General features: G+C 46.0%; 1 protein-coding gene across 1 annotated transcript; it reads right to left on the reverse strand.

Annotated features, from left to right (window-relative positions):
- Positions 1–1,402: 1,402 nt before the first annotated feature.
- On the reverse strand, positions 1,403–26,985 carry mgat3a (beta-1,4-mannosyl-glycoprotein 4-beta-N-acetylglucosaminyltransferase a). The gene is given in 6 exon segments (XM_043235424.1): positions 1,403–3,294; positions 3,296–3,528; positions 3,531–3,560; positions 3,563–4,190; positions 4,946–5,180; positions 26,771–26,985. Coding segments are annotated over 6 exon segments (1,476 nt in total). The 5' UTR covers positions 26,797–26,985; the 3' UTR covers positions 1,403–2,970.
- Between the last annotated feature and the right edge of the window lie 618 nt (positions 26,986–27,603).

Genomic DNA, 27,603 nt, shown 5'->3' on the forward strand with positions numbered 1-27,603 from the left:
AGTAAATAAAGAAAAACAAACAAAAAAAATGATTGCAGTTGTATAAAATCCAGTGTGCTGACAATTGACTGATGAATATGCCCTTTTTGATGTGTTGTTAAACAAGTTAAACAACCATTTAATGACCAGAGGTACAGATTATGGCTTCCCATTTTTCTAAAGAGAGTGCAATAGTTTTAACATCTCGCCCGAGTGTATATTTCTCACATCTCATGTAAAAGTCAAACGGTTCTCTCCGCAGGGTCACAGTCACCTCAAAGATCAGATGGAAAACAGTTGACAACAACATCCACAACCCATAACCATCCTTAAAGATATCACTTTTCATGGATCACTGTAAATGAGCAAAATCAATTATAGATATAGTTTAGCTAAAAATAAACATTTCCTCACCCTCAAGTCATTCTTGATATAGGTAAGTTTGTTTCTTCATCGGCAAAAGATTGAGATCATTTAATTTTTACCACTTGTTCGCCAACAGATCCTCTGTGGAGTCCAAACAGCTGATAAAAACGTCACAGTAGTCCACAAAAATCTATGCAACCATCATTTCATCAGTTAATGTCTTGTGAAGTGAAAGTTAAACCAAAAAAATGCACAGATCAAGTAGTTTAAAAGTAAAAAAAGTTCTAAACAGAGAAAGCAATGGTTTAAAGTAAAAAAGGCCAAAACTTTACATATTTACTGTATATATATAAATACAGGCAGCTTTTCATTTCACAAGACATTAATTAATGAACTGGAATTTCTATCATCTGTTCTGACTCTCATTCTGACGGCACCCATTCACTGCAAGTGATGCAAACCAAGCAACTTTAGTACTTCAATTTTTGGGGGTGAACTTTCCTTTAACAATGCATTTAGAGAGTACAGATCTGAGAAAAACAACTTTGCGCTCTTTAGTCTTCGTGAACACTGGCAAAAGTCTCTGTGATTCTCATAAGCGAGCATCTGAGCAGGTTACAAGGTTGCATCTCTCCCATGTAGGAAGGAGAAAAAGGCAAAGCAGCTCAGATTTGATTTCGTTTCTCTGTCCCTTTGAGGGTCTCGGGTGAACAGAGGCACCGTTGCCCTCAGGTCCCACAGAAAGCAACCACCCACCTTCTGAGTGACTCGTGGGACAATTCAGCATTATTACTAAACCCTGTCAAGGATGACATGAGAAAGAGTGCTCTGCTATAATTTAGAGCAACAGTTATTATTGCGTATTATGCCAGTTTGTAATTTTTTTTTTTTTCCAGAGAGGGATGTTAAAGTTACAAGCGCACAGAGAAAACCTTTATGGATTACATTATAGATGTTACAGTTAAACACCAAATATTTTTTTTAACAGTGCACTTTTACATTTTGGCCTATGGTCGATAACATTTTAACTGACAAAATGAAGACATCTGCATGCATCTTTACCATAACCAAATGACTTTTACTGTCCATATGGATGGTTTTGAAACGAGGTTGGGGAAATGACGACAAAACTCTCCAACTCTCCACTTCATAAAACTTCCCATATTTGTCTTAGAATCTTTATGTTTATTATGATATAATTTACTTCCTGCCGCTGACACATGATCAGACCCTTGCAAACTCAGTTCCTGACAGGATATCCGGTTTCAAACTCAATTTTCAAGACCTACATCAGAGATACTGAAGGCTAATGTATCCATATCCCAGCACACAGAGCGTGACTGAACATAAAGCTTAGAAACACAAGTCATCAGCAAAATCTTAAACCTTCGGCCTGGCCAGTAGGGAACTATGAAAACGTGGCATTACAGATGAAGTATCATTGTCCTTTACAGTGTAAAAATCATTCAAATATTTTTTAGCATTGTGTATAAATTGTACACACATCAGTAAAACATTATTTAGTATTTTTTGTATTATTTATTGGGGGCAAATATGGTGGAACAGACATTTAAATTATGTGAGGAGTTCATTTGCAAAAACAGATATTCTCAAAAATCATGTTTTTTTTTTTTTTTCATTTTTTGCATTCCAATTAATCTCATTCAAACTGCAGTTGGATGATTTTGACTAGGTTAAAACATAGCTTAAAAACAGCTAACTTACACAATAAAACACAATAACGTAATACAAATAAATTATTTTTTTTTTTTAATCGGAAGAGAGTTATCTGTTTCTGCAAATACTCTCTTCATATATTCTTCAAGTGTAGAGCAAAACTAAATCATATCCTAGAGTACACCATTAAGCCAATTTAGTGCATAGTATTCATATGGAGTACACACGGTACCACTTTATTTCGATAATCCACTTTAGAAATTCCACTATCAGTAAGTAACATTACATCTACAACTAGAACTACTTAGAACAACTAGACGTCATAAGAGTGTTAGTAGACTAACCATTAGTTAGTTAGTAGGTCCATTATATACTGATCAGAAACTTTGCAAGTTTATGTCAACTTATTCTACTAACCCTAAACCTACTCCTAACAGTCTACACTGAGAGTTAGTAGACGTAGTTGTGAATTAATGAGGATTAGCTGACATGTAGTAACAAAGTGACTTATAGTTAGTAGAATGTCTAAAGTGGACTATGAACATGAAGTGTAACATTTCGATAAATACGTAACAATTCAAATGCATTTTAGTGCAATTTTCATACATTACTGAAAATGTTTGGAGATCCTTTCATAGAAACACTGAGGAAAAACCACGTACCAGATGGCATGTAAGGAGAGAAATGTCATTAAATCATAAAAACATTTTATAGCCACAAAGCGGCTAAAGCATTGTTTTTCAGACACCAAAGCAACAAAACTAGTTAAATAGTAAAACACAGTTGGCATTTTGTTATGGTCTGTCTGTGATCTGTTGGAAATTCATAAAAAATGTGGAACTTGAAAACTGAATAACAAGCAGTTAAAGGTTTTGAAACTCTTTACCATCAGTTTCATTTCTTGCTTAAAAGCTACTTAGCTGCCCATTTGAAACGGACCTGCTTCTATTAATGTTCTTCTTTTGCATATGGGTTCTCCAGCAAGTAGCTATACTTCTCATAGTTGTCCAGCAGGTATTTTGGAGCATACATATGCTCTTTGGGGTGTGAGGGTGGGTAGTCTGGAGCAGACCCATCAAACCAACCCCCTGTCCGTATTAACTCTTTAATGTAACTTATCTTCCGCTTCTCGCCGTAATCGCCCCAACGTGGGAAGTCTCCATTTTGGGCCGATAAAAGTTTGTAGTAAATTCCTTCCGGTTTAAAACACCAAGAACAGTGCCATCCAGCGTAGTGAACTGGACTTCCGATGGCCCACGGCACCAGAATGCGCTCCCGTGGAGTTCTCATACTCCCGGAATCCCGACATGGAATAATACGACCGGCGCCGGAGATAGATCCCATCGCCCTTGTAAACCTTAAAGAGCATAGCGGTGGTGCAGGCGGACAAAATGTTCAGCGTTCCGAACTGCCTCCAGTAGAATCCGTAAAGAGATTTGCGCATGTGGATCCCGACCGGTTCTGCCCAGCCCTCGTAGAGCTTGAGGAAAAGAATTCCATCTCGCGCGGGATTTCATCCGCATCATTGATGACGAAACATCGCCCGCTTTGAGGCCCTCTGCCGCGACATTCCGCTTTTTGGTTAAATACGTGCGGAGGTAATCGTCCGCAATCCAGCCGTCCATGCGACCGCCGGCAGGAAAATGGTCCAGGAAGATGTACAGGATTTTGTGCTTTATGTAGTCAAACGTCCCGTTTTGGACCAGCTGCCGAAATAAAAGAGGCCTCGAGTCACCGAACGCCGTGAAATTGGATTCGCAGACCAAAAACACATCCACGATATCTCCAAGTTCGTGGAATCGAGCGTGTAGTAGGTCAAACTCGTGATTGATGTTGATGGCATTGATGACCCGACGCGGAACTTTTCTGGGTGTTATTTTTGACTTGGACGGGAGATTGGAATGATAGACGATGGTAGGGATGCCACAGTGAGGGCCGTGCCAGCCCTGCCGGCAGGCACACTGAACCCCCTTCTTGTCTGCGTTGATTTCTTGGTTATGCTGCAGTAACTTGAGGTGAGAAGCAGAGGGGGCCATAGCCGACCCCTCTCTGAAGCACACTGCTCCGGATTTAGCGTGGATGAAAAAGGCTGTGGGATCATCACGGAGTACAAATGTACGTTCATGAAGCTTATCCGGTGGCTCTGGCAAGATCACGTCAAGACTGACCTGTGTGAAGGAAAAGAAGATTATTATAGATTATTAAACGACACCGTCCTGTTTCGGTAACGGTACGGTACGCTTGGAACCTCAGCCAAGGAGGTATTAATAAACTGGTGCTGAACTTAGTGGAAAACCCTACCAAACCCTCACCTAGTGAAGCCTACCAAACCGTACCGTGCCGTAGCATGCAATGGAAAAGGGTCATAAGTGACCCGAGTGGTGTTAGAAGGGTTACTCCACCCCAAAAGGAACATTTTGACATTAATTACTTACCCCCATGTCATTCTAAAAGCTTTGTCTTTGGAGCACAATTTAAGATATTTTGAAACGAGACCAAGAGGCTTGTGACTGTCCCATTTGCTGCCAAGTAATAAACACTGTCAAGGTCCAGAAAAGTAGGAAAGAAGTTTTTTTTACATTTTTTTCGTACAAACATTATTCTTGTCGCTTCATAACATTCAGATGGAACCACTGATGGCACATGGACTTTTCTCACAATGTCTACGCACCTTGATCATTGTTTGGCAGTCAGTGAAGATGAACAATGCTTTTACCGGTTTGACAGGGGTAAGTGATTAATGAGAAAATGTGGAGTAATCCTTTATATTGTTCAACTTTGACTGTATCAGTTGGGTCACATAGCCTAGTCTTGTTTACGGACCTCATACAGTAAAAACCTGGCCCAAAACCCAATGGGTAGCAAGACTACGAGCTCCGACTGAACACCTTAATACTTCTAGTTGTTCTCCTTTGACCCTCACCGGCTCTACATTCAGGTGACTGTGTTTGTAAAAGTCTTGCTGGGGTTGGAAGTCAGCAGCACGGAAATTCCAGAAGATATCGCTGAACAGCTTCAGAGACTTTAGATGGGTGGAGGGAGTGGAGAGTTCCTGCAGCAGTGAAATATTTTGCAGTGCTTTGTAGCAATGAAGGAAGGAAATAACACATATCCCCAGTAAGCACAACAGGAAGACTTTATGCCGCTTTACGCTCATCCTGTAACACAGAGAAAACTCTGTTAATGTGAATCATAAGCATGTTCCGAGCGTCTTCTCAGTTCAAAACAACAGCTAATTGAATAGCATTTCTTTTTTTTTTGCAGAGGATCACGGGAGTTGAGACGAACTAACAAGATTTAGTCTTTAATCATATTGTTCTCTCTTACTGGGGCGTTTTTGTCTCACCCACGAGCAGATGAGCAGTGTTGTGCAACATTAGCAACCATGGGAAAACTAGCAAGCTAACTCGAGATTGGTGTGAACAACGGCACTTCACTCTGTGCGGTACAAATCTGAGCAAAATACATTTTGCTGAAAAAGACGCAAATTCAAGGATATTTTGCTTGCAGTTTGATTTGCATCAAGCTAAATTTGGATTGAGACATTCATCAAACATTAACGCAAAACAGCATATGATTCAAAACTCTGTGGCATTAGTTACAGTAACGGATGAAGTTTTCGAGAACCAAGAGATAACAAAGATTGTGGACTTTAAAGATTAAAAGCCACGTTCAGAAACAGAGGCCGACGTGAAGTACTTTTACTGAAGTAAATTTAGTGCTTTTCTTTGAAAAACTGTACTTATTACATTCCAAAGCACAATGTCACTTTTTTCACTACACATTTTTTCATAAATAAAAGTTGCTGTTGTTGTCGTTTTACCTTAAAGACTAAGTACTTTCTTGTACTTTGTACTGTTTGAATTACTTTTACTTGAGTAAAAGTAAAAAGTAATAGATTTCTAATGCATTATTTGCAGTATTTAATTATATTTATTACGTAAATGCAGCGCAGCAAAAAGTACAATCATCACAATCAAGAATTAAAAATCATATTTCACTGGTTTGGATTTATGTCACGAGAATGCGATATGAATATTCAGAAAGCTGAACGCCGCACTTTTGCGAGAGTAGACCTACAACTTGGCGGTGAAGCAGCAACAGTGAACAGTAAAAGGTAGGCCTACTTCTCTCAGAAAACGTACAAATAACGCTTTCTTTATTTTAGATGTTTATTACTGTTTGGAGCATTGGGGTCACTGAAGAAGAGGTCTTAATGAACTTTTGTGAAAACCTCAAATTCGACCAAGCGATATTTTCAAAAATTAGTCCATGTGCATACCGACTCATTTTGCCAGAGACTCTGTCGTTGACTTTACTAAATGGGCCCAGGACCGCTGTCGGTAAACACAATCCATCTTGCCATCTGTAGATGTGAACTAAAGCTCTACCACGGAAAAGCCATATGTTAACACGGTCCTGCACGGATCGTGAAACCTGCAAACTTTGTTGGCGGACGTGACACTTGACCATACACTTTGTTTTTGGAGACTCTTTACACCTGTAATAATTGTAACTATTGTATTTTAAAATATGAATTTCCATCATATATGTAGAATGCATTAAAATAATTGTAATGAAAAATAATAATATGTTAATAATAGTAATAAAAGTATAATATAAATGTTTTTTTCATGGCAAAGCAAGTAAAAAAACTGCATAATCACATAAAGCATCATCTTTGCAGACAAAACGCTTGTTCATATAGAAGTTTAATAACATAAACTTATACACGTTAATAATTAGCTTTTATGTTGATTAATTTTATGAACAAAGTGGCAGCATAGTGGGGTCAGCAAATCAGTACAGAGCAAGTGAAAAAAAAAACTGACCAGGCCAGCAAAATAAGCACTTATTGGTGAGCTCTTTGTCTCATATTTTCCACTTTATGGCTTTACTAAAAGCAAAGATCATCTGACCTGAACTGACAGTGACGATAAAACACACACACTGTAAGCAATGGGTCAATCCAAAGAATTCTCGCTGCAACATTTCCAAGATTTCGTGTATCTATGACGTTAATGGAGTCTGTCAACACCATTTTGACTTGAAGAGTAAAACATCACTTACTCACCTTCAATATGTTCCAAACCTGTATTACTTTCTTCGGTTGAACAAAAGACATTCTGAAGCTTGTTGACAAGTAAAGAGTTGCTGGGAGTCAAGGTAATGAAAAAAAAAAGACATTCTTCCGTCAGTAGAAGAATGTCTTATTGATAAGTTTGGAATGACATGAGGGTGAGTACGTGGAAACAGCATTTCTACGAGACTCTCTTTAGTGTTACATTCTGTAACGTTGCAGAAAATGATAAGCGAATGTTTCCACCCCAAACAAAAAATGGACCTGGGTGGAGACAAGAAGAATCAAGGAAGCGGTTTTACTTTTGCAACCGAAAAAAAAAAAGAAAAGAATAAAGGAAATGACATGAAACTAGATGAAAAGGGAGGATGAAACACGCTGAAAAGAAGTAAAAAACAACTTTTTCATTACTCAACTGTAATAAAATCTGTCATTGCAACATTAATCGTTTTATTTAGTTTAACTTGGAAAGTAACAAGAACTAAAACTTAATTAAACTATAGACGTTTAAACTGCTTTCATGGCATAAACGTACCTTGGTGCACTATTCAGCGAGTTTCGATTAATAAAGCGCCATTTTCACAAAAAATATGATGTTCTGATTTTTTTATTTTTTATTTTTATTTAATAGATATTATAAAAAGGACAACAAAAAGTGAAGCAGGACATGTAAAAATTAAATCTAATTCAAAATTTTAACAAAACTGTTTTTTTTTTTGTTGTTGTCGCTGGTTATGGACATATAATTAAAAAAACTTCCCAAAGCTACTGTTGCAAAGCTCTTCGTACCAATGATAATAAAATAACTCCGTCATGAAAGTAATGTGATGACAGACCCTCTGATAGGACAGTAAATAATTCACCTGACCTTTCAGCTCAGTTTTTTCTCTTATCACCTGTCTTCCCACCTCCCAGCGTTAATAGTGACCAGGACAAACAGAATATGCTGCTGAACCACCAACTCATGTATTTAAATATGTTTAAACATGGTTTTATATGGTACTAAGGTCAGTGTTTGACCATGTGATATGAATCATCTGTGTTGTCAATTGTTAACAAAAGGCTGCTTTCAACACACACACACACACACTATTTCACGAGTTCGCACTTACGATAATTAATCATAGTAACGGTAAAAAGTAAGCGTGTTTGGCGAGCTGTCAGGGAGAGGGCTCGGAACTAGGTGGACTACCGAGTCCAGAGTTTTTCCTCTTGTCCGTGAAAGCGGACAGGACTCGATGTCCGACCCATCCCTGAGTGCCCTCGAGAGGGGATAGTAGAACTAGGAGGAATGGAGATTGGGGTGGTGGAGGATGCCTGAAAGCGAGATATCGAGGTAAGAAGCTTGTGCGAATTTATAGTAGGCTTCTCTTGCTCTGGTTGGATAATTGCGTGATTAGGAAGCGAGAAGCCAGCGCGTTAATTATCAGTGCGTGCTCCTCCCGAAATTTGTTTATAGCTAAAACATCATTTCACGAGTTCGCACTTACGATAATTAATCATAGTAACGGTAAAAAGTAAGCGTGTTTGGCGAGCTGTCAGGAGAGGGCTCGAACTAGGTGGACTACCGAGTCCAGAGTTTTTCCTCTTGTCCGTGAAAGCGGACAGGACTCGGTGTCCGACCCGATCCCCTGAGTGCCCTCAAAAAGCCAATTAAGACAGCAGCCGAAACACGTGTCAGCTGCCCCCAAAAAGCTACTAGCTTAGCTAGAAAGGAGGAAGAGCATGGATATGTTAGTTGAAATTGGAATGGTATTAGGATGATATTATGTAGGTGTAGGAGAGTGGGCATGAAAATGTTGTGAGCGTCTCTAGCGGGAGTGGTCACGGCGGTGGGTGCAGTACTCCGGCTAGAGCGGTCCACTGTATTAGCAGCATGTGTGAACGACCATCTCCGGCGCGGAGCTGTCACGGCGGTGGGTGCAAAGCTCCGGCTTTTGTGGTCTGCTGCTAAAGGCAGTGGGTGCAAGTGAGCGTCTCTTACAGGAGCGGTCCACGGCGGTGGGTGCAGGGCTCGGCCGAGCGGTCCACTGTAATAGCAGCATATGTGAACGATCCGTCTCTGGCAGGAGCTGTCCACGGCGGTGGGGTGCAGAGCTCCGGCTTTGCGGTCTGCTGCTAAAAGCAGTGGGTGCATGGAGCGTCTCTTGCTTGGGAGCGGTCCACGGCGGTGAGTGCTGTGCTTCGCTTAGAGCGGTCCACTGTAATGGCAGCATGTGTGAGCGACCGTCTCTGGCGGAGCTGTCCACGGGCGTGGGTGCAGAGCCCGCTTTTGCGGTCTGCTGCGCAAAGCAGTGGGTGCGAATGTGAGCGTCTCTAGCGGAGCGGTCCACGGCGGTGGGTGCAATGCTCGGCTTAGAGCGGTCCACTGTAATAGCAGCATGTGTGAACGACCGTCGCTGGCGGAGCTGTCCACGGCGGTGGGTGCAAAGCTCCGACTTTTTGCGGTCTGCTGCTAGAAGCAGTGGGTGCGAGTGAGCGTCTCTAGCGGGAGCGGTCCACGGCGTGGGTGCAATGCTTCGGCTTAGAGCAGTCCACTGTAATAGCAGCATGTGTGAACGCACCGTCGCTGGCGCGGAGCTGTCCACGGCGCGTGGGTGCAAAGCTCCGGCTTTTGCGGTCTGCTGCTAGAAGCAGTGGAGTGCGAGTGAGCGCTCTCTGGCGGAGCGGCCCACGCGGTGGGTGCAATGCTCCTGCCTGTGTTGGCTACTCGGTGGCAAGTTTTGTATACCATCATCTCACGGCGGAGCGGTCCACGGCGGTGGGTGCAATGCTCCTGCTCTGTGTTGGCCACTGCGGTGGCAGGTTTTGTATAATGTCATTTACAGTGGAGCGGTCCACAGCGGTGGGTGCAATGCTCCTGCCTTAGCTGGCCACCGCGGTGGCGGTTTGTATATTGTCGTGTACAGCGGAGCGTCCACGCGGTGGGTGCAATGCTCCTACCTCAGTGTTGGCCACCGCGTGGCGGGTTTGTATATTGTCATTATCACGGCGTGGAGCGTCCACGGCGGTGGGTGCAATGCTCCTGCCTGTGTTGGCCGCAGCGAGTGGCGGTTTGTATGTTGTCGCGTACAGCGGAGCGGTCCACGGCCGGTGGGTGCAATGCTCCTGCTTGCAGTCCGCTGCTGAAGGCAGTGGGTGCGTGTGAGCGCTCTAGTGGGAGTGGTCCACGGCGTGGGTGCAGTATCTCCGGCAGAGCAGTCCACTGTAATAACATGCATGTGTGAACGATCGCCGCTGGCGGAGCTGTCCACGGCGCGGTGGGTGCAAAGCTCCGCTTTTGCGGTCTGCTGCTAAAAGCAGTGGGTGCGAGTGTGCGTCTCTAGCGGAGCGGTCCACGGCATGTGGGTGCAGAGCTCGGCTTAGAGCAGTCCACTGTAATAGCAGCATGTGTGAACGCATCGCCGCTGGCGGAGCTGTCCACGGCGGTGGTGCAAAGCTCGACTTTGCGGTCTGCTGCTAGAAGCAGTGGGTGCGCAGTGTGCGCTCTAGCGGGAGCGGAGCGTCCACGGCGGTGCAGGGCTCGGCTTAGAGCAGTCCACTGTAATAGCAGCTTGTGTGAATGACCGTCTCTGGCGGGAGCTGCCCACAGCGGTGGGTGCAGAGCCCGGCTGGCGGTCTGCTGCTAGAAGCAGTGGGTGCAAGTGTGCGTCTCTGGCGAGTGGACCACGGCGGTGGGTGCAATGCTCCTGCCTGCGCTGGCCACTGCGGTAAAGCAAGTTTGTATACCCCGTCATTCACGGGCGCGGAGCGGTCCACGGCGGTGGGTGCAATGCTCCCCTGCCTGTGTTGGCCACTGCGGTGGCGCGGTTTTGTATACCATCATCCACGGCGGGAGCGGTCCACAGCAGTGGGTGCAATGCTCCTGCCTGTGTTGGCCACCGCGGTGGCGGGGTTTGTATGCCGTCATCTACGGCGGAGCGATCCACGGCGGTGGGGTGCAATGCTCCTGCCTGTGTTGGCCACCGCGGTGGCAGGTTTTGTATACCGTCATCTACAGCGGAGCGGTCCACGGCAGTGGGTGCAATGCTTCTGCTGTGTTGGCCACCGCGGTGGCGGGTTTGTATATTGGCGACGTACAGCGGAGCGTCCACGGCGGTGGGTGCAATGCTCCTGCCTGTGTGTAGCCACTGTGGTGGCAGGTTTTGTGTGCTATTGTGCACGGCGGGAGCGGTCCACGGCGGTGGGTGCAATGCTCCTGCCTGTGTTGGCCACCTCGCGTGGCAGGTTTGTATACCATGATCTACAGCGGGAGCGGTCCACGACAGTGGGTGCAATGCTCCAGCCTGTGTTGGCCACTGCGGTGGCAGGTTTTGTATACTGTCGTGAACAGCGGGAGCGGTCCATGGCGTGTGGGTGCAGTACTCTAGCCAGAGTGGTCCGCTGTTAAGGCAGTGGGGAGTGTATTAGCATCTACGGCGGAGCGTCCACGGCGGTGGGTGCAGTGCTCCTGCTTGTGTTGGCCACTGCGGTGGCAGGTTTGTATAGGGTCATCTACGGCGGGAGTGGTCCATGGCAGTGGGTGCGATGCTCCTGCTTGAGCTGGCCACTGCAGTGGCGAATTTTGTATATGGTCGCTTGCTGCGGAGCGTCCACGGCGGTGGATGCGATGCTCCTGCTTGGCATTGCCACTCCTGTGGCAGATTTTGTATACTGAACGCCTATAGCGGAGTGGTCCATGGCGGTGGGTGCGATGCTCCTGCTTGAGCTGGCCACTGCAGTGGCGAATTTTGTATATGGTCGCTTGCTGCGGGGAGCGTCCACGGCAGTGGATGCGATGCTTCTGCTTGGCATTGCTACTCCTGTGGCAGATTTTGTATACTGAACGCCTATAGCGGAGCTGACCAGGGCGGTGGGTGCAATGTTCTGCTTGGTATGTCCACTGTGGTGGCAGATTTTGAATATGGCTGTTTATAGCGGAGCCGCCCAGGGCGGTGGGTGCGATGTTCCTGCTTGGTGTGGCCGCTGCGGTGGCGGATTTTGTATTTGGTCGTATACAGCGAGAGCTGGCCGTTGTAGAAGGAGTGATGCCGTGCCTTGGGGTGATTTCTGCGGGGGTGGTAGGTTTGGAGTTCTGTTGGGACTGGTTAGGGTCTGGAGGGCTTTTTTTGATGAGTGACTGGTCTGAACGAATGTAGCTTTGTATGCGTTAGAAGACCAGCGGCGAGGGTTTGGATTTGCTGTTGGGAGAGACCTTTTCTGCTGCAGTGGTGGCTGCCCCTATTCTGAAGGAATGTGTGGAGAAATTTTTTGATGGGATTCGGAGTAAGATAGGACTGATTTGAGGTGCTTTTGGAACCAGAATCTAGATATACGGGGTGGTTGGAATCATCTGTGAACAGAGGGTCGAGTGGAGTTTTAGTTTGGGATTTCCTGTATTGGAGGAAAGCTAGAAGTGTTTGAAGGGAAAAGTAGGAGTTTGGAGGTTAAAATATATATGAAATGCCCATTTTTGGTCTAGTCCGTTTTACTTTGTTTGATGAAAAAGGATACGGTTTCGTGGTCTACGATAGATAGGTCGGAAATAGTGGGGGTGAATATTTGGGTCGAATCTGGAGTTGACTGTAAATTCTGAACATCTGAGGAAACCGAAAAGGCCAGAATGAACATTGCATCGAGAGTGCGAGCAGTATGGATAGAAGAGTAGCCTCTGCGGAGGGTGGATATGCATTTTGAGAGAATTTGAGGGTGATGGGCATCCTTGAGTCGGATCGGGAGGGATGCCTTCTTTGGATGCCCTTGATTAAAAGTGAAGTCTGAGCATTGGTTATTTGAGGTGAGGCGATGCCGTGGATGAGTTTATGGAAAAACTGGATACCACTCAAGTAGCCCTTAATAGAACTGACTTGCAGGTTTTTTTTTTTGAGGTGTTAAGAAAGGAGATGAAAGAAGTGATGGATAGCAGGGAAAAATCAGGAATTGGAGGTTATACCTTGCCTGGAAAGATTTAAAGCATTTCCAAGCGGTCAGGTAAGATTGCAGGGTTCTGTGAGAAACTGCTTGTAGGATTGAGTCGAGTTAGGCTTCGAGGAGGGACCTTAAAGGATGGTTCGCTGGAATATTAGTTGTGAAAAGAGAAGCACCTGGGTTGCATAGGGTTCCGCTTTTCTGGTGCCAGCATCCTGGATTTCTGCAAGGATCTGTGCTTTGATGCAATTGGGGACAGGGGTGGGGTCGGTCAAGGTGCATTTGAGGGCATAGGAAGAGGGTTAGCAGTGGATACTGAGAAAGGGTGGTGGGGCGATGGGAGAGTTGGCGGGGTAACTCATGGGAGCTACTTGTGGGGGTGGGGTTGGAGCTCACGGCGGCTATGGCAGGGGATCTAGGGGAAAGAGTGGAAGAGATAGGGAGGTAAAGAAGAATAGGTGTGTGAAGATGGTGGGGGTCTTGAACCTGGGTTCAGACTGGTAGCAGAAAATAGGGGAGGAGGAGGAGGAATAGGAGGTGGTACGGCTGGGATCGTCAGTGGAGGCATCTGTGTGCCTGTGCTGGCACCTATGGCTGGCTGGGCTGTGGGAACAGAAATGGGAGAGTTAGGTCCTGGAGGAATAGGAGAAACTTGAGGCTGGTAAATAACGGACAGTGGATTGGGGGCTGGTTGCAGGCATGGTCGGGAGAGACTTGGGCAGGGTACTGTTGGTGTGGGTTCAACTGATCCAATGAACAGAGTGGGTACAGGCTAGGCTGATGGCTTGTGGGGCTGGAGCCGTGGTGCTTGCTGCGTGGGTTGTTTGCTGGAAACTGGAGGAAGAGCTGCTGGTGTTTGGGTCCTGGGCTTTGCTAGCAGTAGCTGGGAGCCTTCTGCCGCCTCCTGGTGGGCGGAGGCTTAATACGGGTGCAGATGCTGACTTCTCGGTCTTCCCTGGGAGAATTACGGCTTCTTCTAGTTGTTTTCCTTTCTTTTGGCTGGAGGAGAAATGTTTGGCGAAGCTGCGCCTGTTTGATAAGTCGAGTACAGCGAGAGAAGCTCGGCTTTGTTCGCGCGGCGCGGAGAACGGAATGTTCGCGTTTGCGAGTGCTTGACGCAAAGCCGGAATTGTCCTTTTTTTTGGCGGATGGAGCGGAAGAAAAGGCTGCACTGGTAGGGAGAAGCTGGGGAAGCCTGAGGACGTCTGGCAGGTGGAGGCTAACGTGATCTTAATCGCGTTGGCGAAAGGATAGTCACTCGCGTTAGTTTTCTGCCTCTGGGCGAAGCCGCGCGCTCGCTTGAAGTTCGGGCGGGGCGTTAGCGTGCTTGCTCAGCGGAGTCGCGGGAGGGCTCGGTGTCCTCGATTTCGTAGGTTTCTGGCGATTGGTCTTGTTCGGACATGCTGGATACCATGCTCGGAAACGAGATATCGAGGTAAGAAGCTTTAAAGCGAATTTATAGTAGGCTTCTCTTGCTCTGGTTGGATAATTGCGTGATTAGGAAACGAGAAGCCAGCGCGTTAATTATCAGTGCGTGCTCCTCGAAATTTGTTTATAGCTAAACATCATTTAAAAAGAGTTTCAACAATTCTATTTTAAATACTACTATTAATAATCCTTTTATTTTACATTGAGAATATTGTTTTATTGTAATATTGCGTGTGTAATTTTCACCCGTGTTATTTCTGAAACAACAAGATTTTATGCCGTTGTATTAAAAGCATCACAAAGTTACATTCACTGGACGTGAATACGGGCGTAGTTTGTGCTTGTCTGAGCTTGTAATCTTTCATGTATCCCGACTCTCTCTTTAACTTCTGTGTAAAGGTCTTGCTGTGGTCATAACTCATGACATACAGGTGGGGCAACACAAAGCTGCTGGTTAAGGTGTGACTCGGAAACACACATCTGAGATTAAAACACATTCCAAAGCTATTGTTACAAAGACTTTTAGCTGACGCAGTAATGCATCATTACTTGTTCCACATTTATACAGTACTCGAGTGAATTTCTTAAAAAAGCCTCCGGTATGTTTAGAAGTAAATATTTAGTCCCTCATTGCACCCATGTGTAGTTATTTCTGTCAGACACAGAAGGAGATACCTGAAGTATCCTCAGCAGCTCTTTTAATAAATGGTTCAATTTAATAATACATGTCTGCAGACGTGACCCATCTGTACGTATGTAGGTACGCATGTTTAGTGCACAAACTGGACTACTATTCTTATAGAAAAACTATATAAAAAACACTATTTATATGATGGAGCTGAAGTGACAGGCTGGATAATGTGATGTTTTTCAGACAGAAAAGTCAAGTTCAGATCGGTCAAGTTAAAGTTTGCCTGATTCAGCAGGACGATGACCCAAAGCATTGTTCCAAATCTACCAAGACACAGATACTATGTTTTAGACTTGAACATCATCGAAAATATATGGATTGGTTTGAAAAGGGCCGTCTCGCGCCGCCAGCCAATAAACCTGACTGAACTGGAGAAGAACGGTCAAAATACCTGCAGGCAGAATTCAAGGACTTATCACTGGCTATAAGAAGCGTCTACAGGCTGTTATTTCAGCAAAAGGTGGCTCTTTTTTTAAAATGTACAAAACATACAATTTCATACAAATAAAATGCATTCATACAAATAAATTCATGCTGATCAGGCACATAAAAACCAACAAACAAAGCATTAGATGTAAGAACTGCTGTCAAAAACCTGTGTCTGTTTTTTAATTTGAACGGGTTGTGCATATAAGACTTTCCTTTGTGTTATAAACCAAAATCATACTGGTTTTTCACAGTACGAAGGGGAAAGACGGAATTTTAATTTTCTCTGAGAGACAAGGACAAGACCCTCTTATCTTTAGTGCTTGTTTACAGAACAGAATAAACCATCACCCAATATTCACACTTCCTGTTTCACAATGTGTAAGTAAGTGTGTGTGTGTATGTGTGTGTTTCTTCAGAGGGCACCAATGCCAGGGGCACAATGGCCCCTTTTTTCTGCCAGACTCCCCCTCTTCTAATTCTCAAATGTCAACTTTTTTCTCAGCCTCTACAAAAGCCCTCTTCTCTCGGTTTGGGAACCACACACATACACATGCAGGCACACACACTGATGCAGCACACCAGCAACCTCCTTGGCTACACTGTAGTGCTCAACAGAAAGAGAGGATTACAGGTCCTCCTTCACACACACTTTTTGGGCAGCATCACCATCCATTTTGATGGCTGCAACACACTCCAAAAAGTTTTAACTGAGACTAAATAAAAGTGAAAAGGTTCTAGAATGTCAACGTTAAACTGTTTTGAAACGGTTCACATTAAGCAGGTGAATTTGTAATAGGTCAGCAGTCTTTCAGCTGTTTGCAATGAAAGAACAAAGTCGAAGAAAAAACGGCAATTGAAAAGCCTCGAGTGGTGTCACCTTAAAGTGACTGAACTGGTAAGCATCTTTAGTACTTAGCAGAGCCCCCTTTGTGGTTACGCAGAAAATCAGCCAGACGCCAACTTCTGGCAGCATTGCTTGGGAGTCTTAGCCAATTCTTCATGAGCCACGGCCTCTAGATCAGTAATATTTTTGGTTTGGCATGCTTCAGCCTCCTTCAGATCCCACCAGAAATTTCAGCTGACTGAAAAGGCCACTGGAGAATCTTTCAGGATTTCTTCCGCAACTAGGCTTTGGTAGATCCTGAGGTATGCTTGGGATCATTGTCCTGCTGTAAAGTCCAATGCTGTAATGCTCTGATGAATCCATCTGGACTTCCACGCTCTGGAGGTTTCCAGTGCCAGAGGATGCAAAGCAGCTCCAGAGCATCACGAGCCACCACCATGCTTCATTTTTTTTGTTGTTTTTCCTCCAGACGTACTTCTGATTCATAGAGCCGGAAAGTTCCAATTTTGTTTCATGGCTCCACAGAAAACAATCCCAAACCCTTATTTATCTGATTTTAACTTTTCTTTGGGCTCAATAGAGGTGTATGTTTAGGATTTTTATGGATACCTGCGTTTCAGTGATGCGCACCGTTGTTCAAAGTGAAACTGTCTACTGCTGGGGTTTTCAAGGGGGTTTTCTCAACTCACAGCCATTTATAGTTTAGTTTTTTCACCCTGTCCATGTTGTTTAATCACTCTTCCTTTAACTTTAAACTTGAAAACCAGGCTTTAACTGTATCTCTAGGAACAACAGTTTTTGTACAAACCCATATAGTTATATTTAGTTGAAGCATAGCCACATTTTGTTTAACCAGTATGGGAACATAGTTGACGGGTTAGATGGGAAAAGATATAATCAAATCGCAAGAAAGCGCAACAATATGCTCTACTCGGCTTCTTTGTCAGTTCTAAAGAACAATAATAGCCCTTATAAAAGTACAAGAGGCTTAAAAAGAAATATAGACATAGTTCACCTAAATATTTTAATTACCCCATAACCTGCTCGCCCTCGAGCCATTCTAAGTGGATATGAGTTTCTTCTATCAGACAAACAGTTTTTGAGTTTTTATCCTCTGACTTGACATTTGATTTATGAAAAACACCTAAAACTTTAGGACTCACTAACAATATCTTTTTGTGAAAATTTGTGTTTAATGGACAATGACGTTTCACAAGAACAGACAAGAATGCATATTTCGTGAATGGTTATTGTCTGTGTGAAAAATATAAAATTATAAAACACACATTTTTTTGTGCGTTTGCACACTCTGATGTAAATAAGCCCAACACTCAAGTACAGCAGAGCGGAACGACTGAGGACGCTTTCAAGTCTGCATGAACCAGAATTTGCGACCAATTGTACTTCCGAATTTTGACATAAACAGAATATTGATCCAGGAAACTAGTGGGCGTGGCTTTTTTCTTACTTAGAATTGTTTGTATGCGCAGTAAAGTAGGCATTTCATTCACAATGAGCACTGGATGGTCGGAGGGGCGTGGCTAATGATGTTAATTGGACTAAAAGATTAGGCAAGAAAAAAAATCATGCATTGGCTCACCACAAAAATAGCAATGTAAGCTTACAAAATAAATATAGTCTGTTTTGATTTTGCAGAATTTAAGCCTAGAAGATACATGACTTCAAGTGGACTTTGGCTGAACAGATGGTGAATTGCAACCAACAGCTCGTTCCCCCCCTTTAGAGAAGCTACGGTGGCCGTTACAGGGTTATTATTATAGTCTGAGACAGCTGGGATAGCCAGCAATGAGGTTTCTATACAAAAGTAAATGAATGAATTACATTTAGTTAATTATTCAACGAATCAATATTGTTACTTGCTCGTCGTTGTGGCAGTGTTGTATTGTGTTGTAGTTTGCATGAACAACATAGTAATAAAAGGTTTGTCCTTTAACGGAACATAATGGTAATAAAAACATAATTGTGTAATGTCTTTGTACACTATATAGTTTCCATTTCTGTAAATACATCCTTGAATATCAACGACTGCACCTTTAAACTTTCAGACAAGCGGTACGGACTGGAAACTGTCAAGGTTTTTGTGTCAAAAACGCAGGCCACCCCTAACCCATCCACTGAAGCACACCGCACTTCAAAAGAGCAAGCATAAACAACTTATGAGTTTGAAAGGTTATGAAGACAAGAAACATATTCGGAGTTATCATATCTGTACATTACATCTTTCATTGCAGATTCATAGCTGTGAACTTTGCACAATTTGTGGTAACATAACAGTTTCACTTCCACAAAGCCCCTTGTTTCTCTAAAAGAAATTTGCAATGCAAAATCGGCGGCTCAAAAGTACGGTGCATACTCTGAGGAGTGAGACGATACAGGGTAAAACCACGTACTCAGACAAAATCAACTACATTTATGTATCGTATATGTGCTAAGCTACCGAGCTATGCTTTGATTCAACCGCTCAACTTTTCTCTCTTTTTTAACAAAATGTTCTTTTTTACCCTGAACCGTGCCATCTAATTTTAACTTTATCTTTTACAGCTTTCAGGATGTGTTTAACATTTGAAAACACGCGGTGTCAGATTACACTTTCACACATGAGCAACAATTCCACAACAAACATCGCAATGAAATATTGTCACACTATTCATCTAAAAGAGGTGACATCTGACGAAAACCTAACTATCAAATACATTAAATCAATCAATTGCTGTATTAAATGTAGAGCTCATTGTGGACTTCAGGAAGGTGAGAAGAGCGCACATGATCCCATGGGATTGCTGTGGGAGCCAGTCTCATGCATCAAGTTCCTGGTAACCCACATCTCTGAAGACCTGTCCTGGACCACCAACACCTCCAGCCTGGTCAAAGAAGGCTCACCCAGCCTCTTTTTTTCTTCCTGAGGAAACTTAAGAAGAACCAGCTGTCCTCAGCCATCCTGGTGAACTTCTATCGCTGCACAATAGAGAGCATCCTAACGAACTGTGTCACAGTCTGGTATGGGAGCTGCTCTGTTGCTGAGCGTAGGGCACTGCGGCGGGTGGTGAAAACTGCCCAGAGCATCACAGGATCTCCACTTCCATCCATTGAGGAGATCCAGAAGAAACACTGCTTGCGTCGAGCACGCAGTATTCTTAAGGACTCCTCTCACCCTGCCCACAAACTGTTTTCCCTCCTGCCCCCCCGGACTAGAACAAGAAAAGTGAGGAACAGCTTCTTCACCAGAGCTGTCTCACTACTGATTTCCACCCCATCCACCCCCCAAAAAATTGCACTGTTTAACATTCATCGCATTCCACTGTACATATCTATTGTAAATGTATGTACATATCCATTGTACATACTCTTGTAAATTTGTCTATACATATCCTGTATATCCTGTTTGCACATAACCATCTGTAAATTGTTTATAGATGCCTAACTGTAAATTTCTCCTTCATTAGCACACTCATCTGAAATTTAATTTATACATATTTATCTCCTGTGCATATTACCTGTATGTGCACTTGTGATTTATATTTGTACCTATATCCTGCACTTGCTGCTTATTGCACTCCTGGTTAGACCTAAACTGCATTTTACGTAGTAGCCATTTTGTTTTTTCTGTTGAGGCTAGATTTCAATAGGACCCGCTTTAGAGGAATAAAATGATCTAAATATTTCAAATAATTTCCTTCCTCAACTGTAAGATGGTGTTGACACGTCATGGTTGGGACATTAGGATTGGAAATATTCTTAAACTATAAAACGCAGCCTAGCCTGTGCTTTGCAGAGGCGATCTCTGGCGAGGGGTCCTTTAGAGTGACAGCTGCCCCGGATATTACCTGATTTAAATAAACTTTAATGAATGTCTGATGGCGTTGACAAAAAGTGGGCACACAACTTTGAAAGCTTATGAAACAAGCACGTGTCACTGAAAACACCCTTGCTTTGATATGAGGTATTATTAAGTGTTGTTTTATCATTAAAAAACATTTGTATTCATTTTAAAGCATTTGAATGATTGAACCCTTTTCTGTGAGCAAAATATTTGTATTTTAATTGATTATTGAACTAATAGCAGTTACACTTGCTGGACCTGTTTTGTCCAATGTCTCAAGAAAGAATAATTAGTATATTATAAGTGTTTTCGTAGCACTAAGCAATGTAGCCAATCACAGACATACCTGTCGATTTCTTGAACACCTGTGATTGGCCGTTGCGTTCACGCAACTTGTTTTCCCCCGCATGCTTGTGAATTCAATTTTAAATTCAATAATGTGCTTTGGCATGACAGTAACTGTTGTTAGAACAGCTACTTGAAAACAAATAAGTAAATAATAATTATTATTATTAATAAAACGTGTACACATTTACAAAATCTAACAAATCAACATTTTTGAATTCTATTAACAATTTAGAATTCAGTCTAACTGTAACACAACGTAAATAAGAGGTTCACTGATTATAAAGTTCAGTTTGCAATGAACTGAAAGCGCCACACTTTTCCGTTCAGAAATTGAAATAAAAGTAAGGGACGTTTCAGCTGTACAGGCAGCAAAGTTTCGGTATCGAATCTGAGAAAAATATTTCTCAAAACAAAAAATTTTCTCAAAACAGATGTGCAAGCAACGCATACAAATAGAATGAATATAAAAAAATCGTATTTTATTGTATTGTTAATGAAATCATTGTATAATATTTAGTTTGAAAAGCAGATGGAATTATTTATAAAAAAATAATAATAATGAAATTGCGATAATTTCACTATACATTGCTTTTCTTCTTGTAAAAGTGCAAGTTATTTGACATAATTTTACGATAAAAAAACAGCCCTATCAAGACGTTAACTACTGTCTGTCAGAAAAAAAACTGTCCTGACAGTGTGTGTGTATATATATATATATATATATATATATATATATATATATATATATATATATATATATATATATATATATTGTGACGACGGGCGTCCCGAGCTACCATCAGCGTTGCCCTGGGAATAAACCACCATCACCTGGGAAAGCCACTAATCACCGGACTCGCCGCACCTGGAGCTCGTTTGCGGTGGCCAGATAAGCCACGTCAGGCTCGCACTCCAGTTGAGCTACGACACTCCTACATGCTGTCTCTGACTGTTATCTCTTTTGTATCTTCTAGAAGCCAGTCCTTGAACCGCCGACACGGAGCTAATTCCCCCCAAGAATCACCGTTGCCGCACTCACCGACTGCACCCAGAGCACCGAGCACCCAGAAGATAACGCGACTGACAGCGGTTGTGCACCGGCTCACCATTCACCTATCACCTATATATTGTTAAATAAACGCCCTCCGGGTTCAAACGCCTCTGTTTGTGCTGTGCTTCATCCGCCCCGTGACAAGTGGTGGAGAATGCGGCCATGTTGAAGCACTCACAAACACGCGAAACAAAAGAGAAGAAAACGAACATTAGCGCGCGGACGCCATTTTGTTTAAAGGGCACCTACCCCGACTCATCTTTTTCTTCTCTTTGTCCTCCTCCAGCTAAGCGCCGCGACCCGGCCAGGAGATGGAGGAGCTGCTACAGCAACTCACAGAGGTGTCCTTTGACAGCAGCAGATCGTAGAACACCTGGCGAACCGACAAGGGCAGCTCGAGCAGGAGCTCGCTGCCCAGGAGTGCCGCCGGCCGCGCCCGCGCGCCCGATCCCCGCATTCAAGCAGCGCAACTCCTTCCAAAAATGACCAGCTATGACGACCCAGAGATTTTTTACAGATGTTCGAGAATGTCGCGTCCACGGAAGGATGGGATCGCCAAGAGTGGGCACGCGCGCTGGCCCGCTGCGTTAACTGGAGAAGCGCAGCGCAGCTTCTATGCCATGCCCGGCTGACCTGGCTGCCAACTATGACGACCTGAAACGGGAGATCCTCGGAAGGGTCGGCTCATCTCCGATCTGGCGCAGCCCAGGGTTCTTTGACTGGGCGTTCCAACCACGCCGACGGCCCGGGCTCAAGTCGCCGAGCTCACCCGTCTAGCCCAACATTGGCTACTGGATCAGGACCCGACCCCGGCCAGATCGTCGAGAGAGGTGGTCATCGATCGCTCTTGGCGGCTCTTCCCGATCCTACCGCCAGGCGTCGGCATGCGCAATCCCGGACGCCTCGGAGTTAGTGGAAGCGGTCGAGCTGGCTGAAGCGGCACTCAAGAGGAAGCCGGGAGCGAAGCGCCACCTTTTCCCGGGAGGGCACCCCAGGAGCAGCGCGCGCCGGAGGGAGCACCTGGCGGTTGCCAGTAGAGCGGGCGGCGGGCCCTGCAGTAAAGACGAACCCATGCCCACGGAAGCTTCTACCACCCCAGCTCGGGAACCCAGGCCTGGCTAGCGGGCTGTGGGTTACACCAGGAGGTGCCCCACGGCGCCGGCCGTCCCCATCGCCTAAACGGCGCAAGTTAAACGCCGCCCTGGACTCTGGCAGCGTTGTCAGCCTGGTCCAGTCCCCGCCTGCTACCTCCCCGTTCCACGCCCGAAACGCCTGCCGATAACCTGTGTCCATGGGGACACCAAGAAAGTCTCGACCCGCTGGGTCAAAAATAACCACAGCAGGTGGAAGCTGGAACCTGGAGGTAGGCCTCGTCCAAGACTCCACCGGTGCCGGTGATCCTCGGCGGGACTGGCCGGGCTTCCCGGAGGCTCTCAAGAACGCTGCCCGGGCCGACAGCCCACCAAAGCCGCCGGAGAAGAAGAGAGGGGCCCGCCGCCAGACTGCACTCATGACCTCCGACAGCGGGAGAGATGGTGAGCCCCCTCCTAACGCTAACGTATTCTTTGATGTGTTTCAGCAGGTTACTGGAGGGGCTCATTGGTCGGGCTCAACGGGACGATGATAGGCTAAAAACACTGCTGGGATCAAGTGCGCTTCCTCGAGGGGAGAGGAAGTCGGCCCAGCCCCATCCTCTCTCCGCACTTCATCGTGGAGAACGGTTTGCTCTACTGTGTTGCCCAGCGAAGGGGGGAGGAAAAGCGTCTGTTGGTGGTCCCAAAGTCAAAGGTGGACACAATATTGGAACTGGCCCACGCCCATCCATTGGCGGGACACTTAGGGTCGCCAACACCACCCAAAGCATCCGGGACCGCTTTCCACTGGCCGGGCTGGATGGAGACGCATTTAAACTTTTGCCAGGCTTGCCCTGAATGCCAGCGACACGCCGCCCGGCCTCCTCCCCAGTCCGCTTATACCACTTCCTATCATCGAGGTGCCCTTCGAGCGCATCGGGATGGATCTGGTAGGGCCGCTGCCAAAGTCTGCCCGGGGCCACGAACATATTCTGGTGATTGTCGATTACGCCACCCGGTATCCAGAAGCTATCCTCTCCGGTATGGCTACCGCCAAGGCCATCGCCAAGAACTCTTCCTCCTCTCCACCCGTGTCGGCATCCCCAGCGAGATTCTGACCGACCAGGCACCCGTTCATGTCCCGTGTGATGGCCGACCTCTGCCGGCTGCTGAAGATTCATCAGCTGCGCACCTTCTGTCTACCATCCCCAGACCGACGGCCTGGTCGAAAGATTCAATCAGACCCTCAAACGGATGCTTCGGCGGGTGACGGCCGAGGATCGCAGAGACTGGGACGCATTTCTCCCATACGTCCTCTTCGGGATTCGAGAGGTGCCCCAGGCCTACCACTGGGTTCACACCATTTGAACTGCTGTTTGGCCGTCAGCCCGAGGCCTGCTGGATGTCGCCAGGAGGCCTGGGAACAGCAGCAGCAGCCGGGCGACCCAGAGGTCGGCCGTCGAACACGCTCCAGGCCATGCGGACCGGATCGAACGGGTGATGCCCCTGGTACGGAGCACATGACGGAGGCCCAGAGAGCTCAGCAACGCCACTACAACCGCCCCGCCCAGCCGCGAGAATTCCAAGTCGACATCGGTCATGGTTCTGGTCTCCACCCAAGCCTGCAAGTTTCTGGCCACGTGGCAGGGACCGTACACCGTACTGGAACGGCTGGGCCCAGTAAACTATAAAGTCAGGCAACCCGACCGACGCCGACCTGAGCAGATCTACCATGTCAATTTGCTGAAGAAATGGGTGGGGACCAGGAGAACCTAGCGGCCCTCACCACCCAGGAAGCCCGGTCGTGCGACATGAACGTCATGCTGTCTCCGCCCAGAAGTCAGACATCAAACATCTGGTCGGTCAGTTCTCGGATGTGTTCTCGCCATCGCCCGGGCAGACCCACATCCTACAGCACGACATCAAAACTCCTCCCGGCATCATAGTAAAACAGCGGCCCTACCGTATCCCTGAGGCTGCGTCGGGCGGGCTATAGAGGAGAAATCCAACAAATGCTGAAGTTGGGGGTGGTGAGCCATCTACCAGCCCGTGGTCCAGCCCGATCGTCCTGGTCCCCAAGCCTGACGGCTCAAGCTCCGCTTCTGCAGCGACTTCCGGGCGGCTCAACCAGGTCTCTGAGTTCGATGGCTACCCGATGCCCCGTGTGGACGAACTGCTAGATCGCCTGGGGAGGGCCCGGTACATCTCAACACTGGACCTCACCAAAGGCTATTGGCAAGTCCCCCTAACCGACGAAGCAAAGCCCAAAACGGCCTTCTCAACCCCGGTGGCCACTGGCAGTACGGACCCTCCCCTCGGGCTACACGGGCACCCGCCACGCCCAACGGCTCATGGACATTCTACTCCGGCCTCACCAACACCATGCCGCCGCCTATCTGGATGATGTGGTGGTTCACTCTGAGACCTGGGAAGAACACCTAGAGGCGCTCGAGCGGTGCTGCGGGATCTCCGACGGGCGGACTCACCGCCAACCCCAGGAAATGTCACCTGGCGCTCACGAGGCCAAGTACCTGGGATACCGCGTTGGCCGGGCCTAATCCAACCCCAAGAACAGAAGGTCACGGCCGTCCGGGAGGCTCTCGTCCAACCACGAAGTCCCAGGCACGCGCCTTTCTGGGGTTGGCCGGATACTACCGATGTTTTATCCCAACTTCTCCTCTATAGCCGCCCCTCTGACAGACCTGACCAGGAAGGGGCAGCCCGAGAGGATACCCTGGAGCCCCGCTGCGGAGGAGGCCTTCACCCGGATCAAGGAAGTCCTGACTTCAAGCCCGGTTCTGCGAGCCCCGGACTTCGGTTGCTCCCTTCCTCCTGCAAACGGATGCTTCCGGCGTGGGTCTGGGAGCTGTCCTGTCCCAGGTCCAGGCAGGTGAGGAGCATCCGCGACTCTTCATCAGCAGGAAGCTGAACCCAGCCGAGAGGAACTACGCTGGCGGTGGAGAAGGAGGCCCTGGCCATCAGGTGGGCAGTCCTGGAGCTGCGTTACTACCTTCTGGGCCGGCGGTTCACCCTGCTGACCGACCATGCACTCCCTTCAATGGATGTCCCGGGCCAAGGACACCAATGCCAGGGTGACCGCTGGTTCCTCGCGCTCCAGGACTTCCACTTTGATGTGAAACACCGCGCTGGAACTGGCCAACGGGAACGCCGACGGACTCTCCCGGCTGTGGTCAGCTTTTGCAGGTCTGTCAGGGGTCACTCCCGCCCACCCCCAGTATCCCCTTTGATCTCATCTGTTTTCTCCGCCAGGACCAGGACAGCGCTTGGGAGAGTGACGGGCGCCCCGAGCTACCATCAGCGTTGCCCTGGGAATAAACCACCATCACCTGGGAAAGCCACTAATCACCGGACTACTTGCACCTGGAGCTCGTTTGCCGGTGGCCAGATAAACCACGTCAGGCTCGCACTCCAGTGAGCTACGACACTCCTACATGCTGTCTCTGACTGTTATCTCTTTTGTATCTTCTAGAAGCCAGTCCTGAACCGCCGACACGGAGCTAATTCCCCAAGAATCACCGCTGCGTACTCACCGACTGCACCCAGAGCACCGAGCACCCAGAAGATAACGCCACTGACAGCGGTTGTGCACCGGCTCACCATTCACCTATCACCTATATATTGTTAAATAACGCGCCCTCCGGGTTCAAACGCCTCTGTTTGTGCTGTAGCCATCCGCCCGTGACAATATATATATATATATATATATATATATATATATATATATATATATACACTTTAAACAATCTTGATTCTTCTGCAAAGTTACTTCACATTTGAAAAAGCAGCATTTATACCATGTTTATAGCAGTCAGATAAACATGAAATAACAGTTAGCATTACTATTTTTAAACTACTTTTTTTTAACTCCAAGCTGAGCTCAAAAGTTTATGCGATTATGCACGAGCTCTAACTCGAATCAACTGATTAGATACAGGAACTAAAAAAAAAACCTCTATACGGATAATTCCGATCTGAGACGACTACATCGTCGTAAAACTCCGCCGCGCGGCTTGAGATTGGGGTGAATGATCTTACCTGACAGCCAGGTGTGTCCTTCCCATGCTGCTCCTGCATGTGTCCGTCAGTTCGCTCGGCCTTTCAGAATAAAGCGTTTCTCCGTGTCTCGCGCTCTCGAGCGGACTCGCGCAGGAAACTGGCTGAACGCACGCGCCCTGCTGCTGAGGCGTAAGAACTGAACAGTTTGACTTTTATGGTTAAACTGTATTTGAACCTACACACACACACACGCTCTCTGTCTCTCCCTCTTTGTGTCTCTATCCTTTCGGTGTTTGTACCTAAGCGTGAGGGTGCAAGCATATCAACCCAAGATTTTCTATAGTTAAATATAATATATAAAGTAGGAACAAACCAATAACGACAATAGAAATAATAAACCAATTACTCTCAAACCTTTAAAGGGGATGTCTGACGAGGAAGTGCAAAATGATAGTAACTGTACAGTTAGCAGTAATTATAACAATGTCATTTCCACAGCTATCGAGCATAAAAACATTAATACTAATATTAACCATAGTAATATAAAAATATTATATTGCCATGGCACAAGTTAATCCACAAAGATACACTATCCACCGCAGACCAGTACCCATGTGCCTTGCTTGTACTGTGTGTGTGTGTGTGTGTGTGTGTGTGTGTTGCTTATAAAAACTAATGTGATGCATTAAAAACGTTAGGGACTGAGCAGGACAAAGGCCAGACCACTTGTCCTGTGCATTCCTTTATTAAATGTTTGGTTTACAATAAGGTGTCATTTATTAACATTAGTTAATATATTAATTAACATGAACAAACAATACATCTATAACCGTATTTATTAAAAGCTTAGCTAATGTTAGTTAATAATAATA

The sequence above is a fragment of the Puntigrus tetrazona genome, chromosome 3, assembly GCF_018831695.1.
Source record: "Puntigrus tetrazona isolate hp1 chromosome 3, ASM1883169v1, whole genome shotgun sequence".
NCBI classification, from domain to species: domain Eukaryota; kingdom Metazoa; phylum Chordata; class Actinopteri; order Cypriniformes; family Cyprinidae; genus Puntigrus; species Puntigrus tetrazona.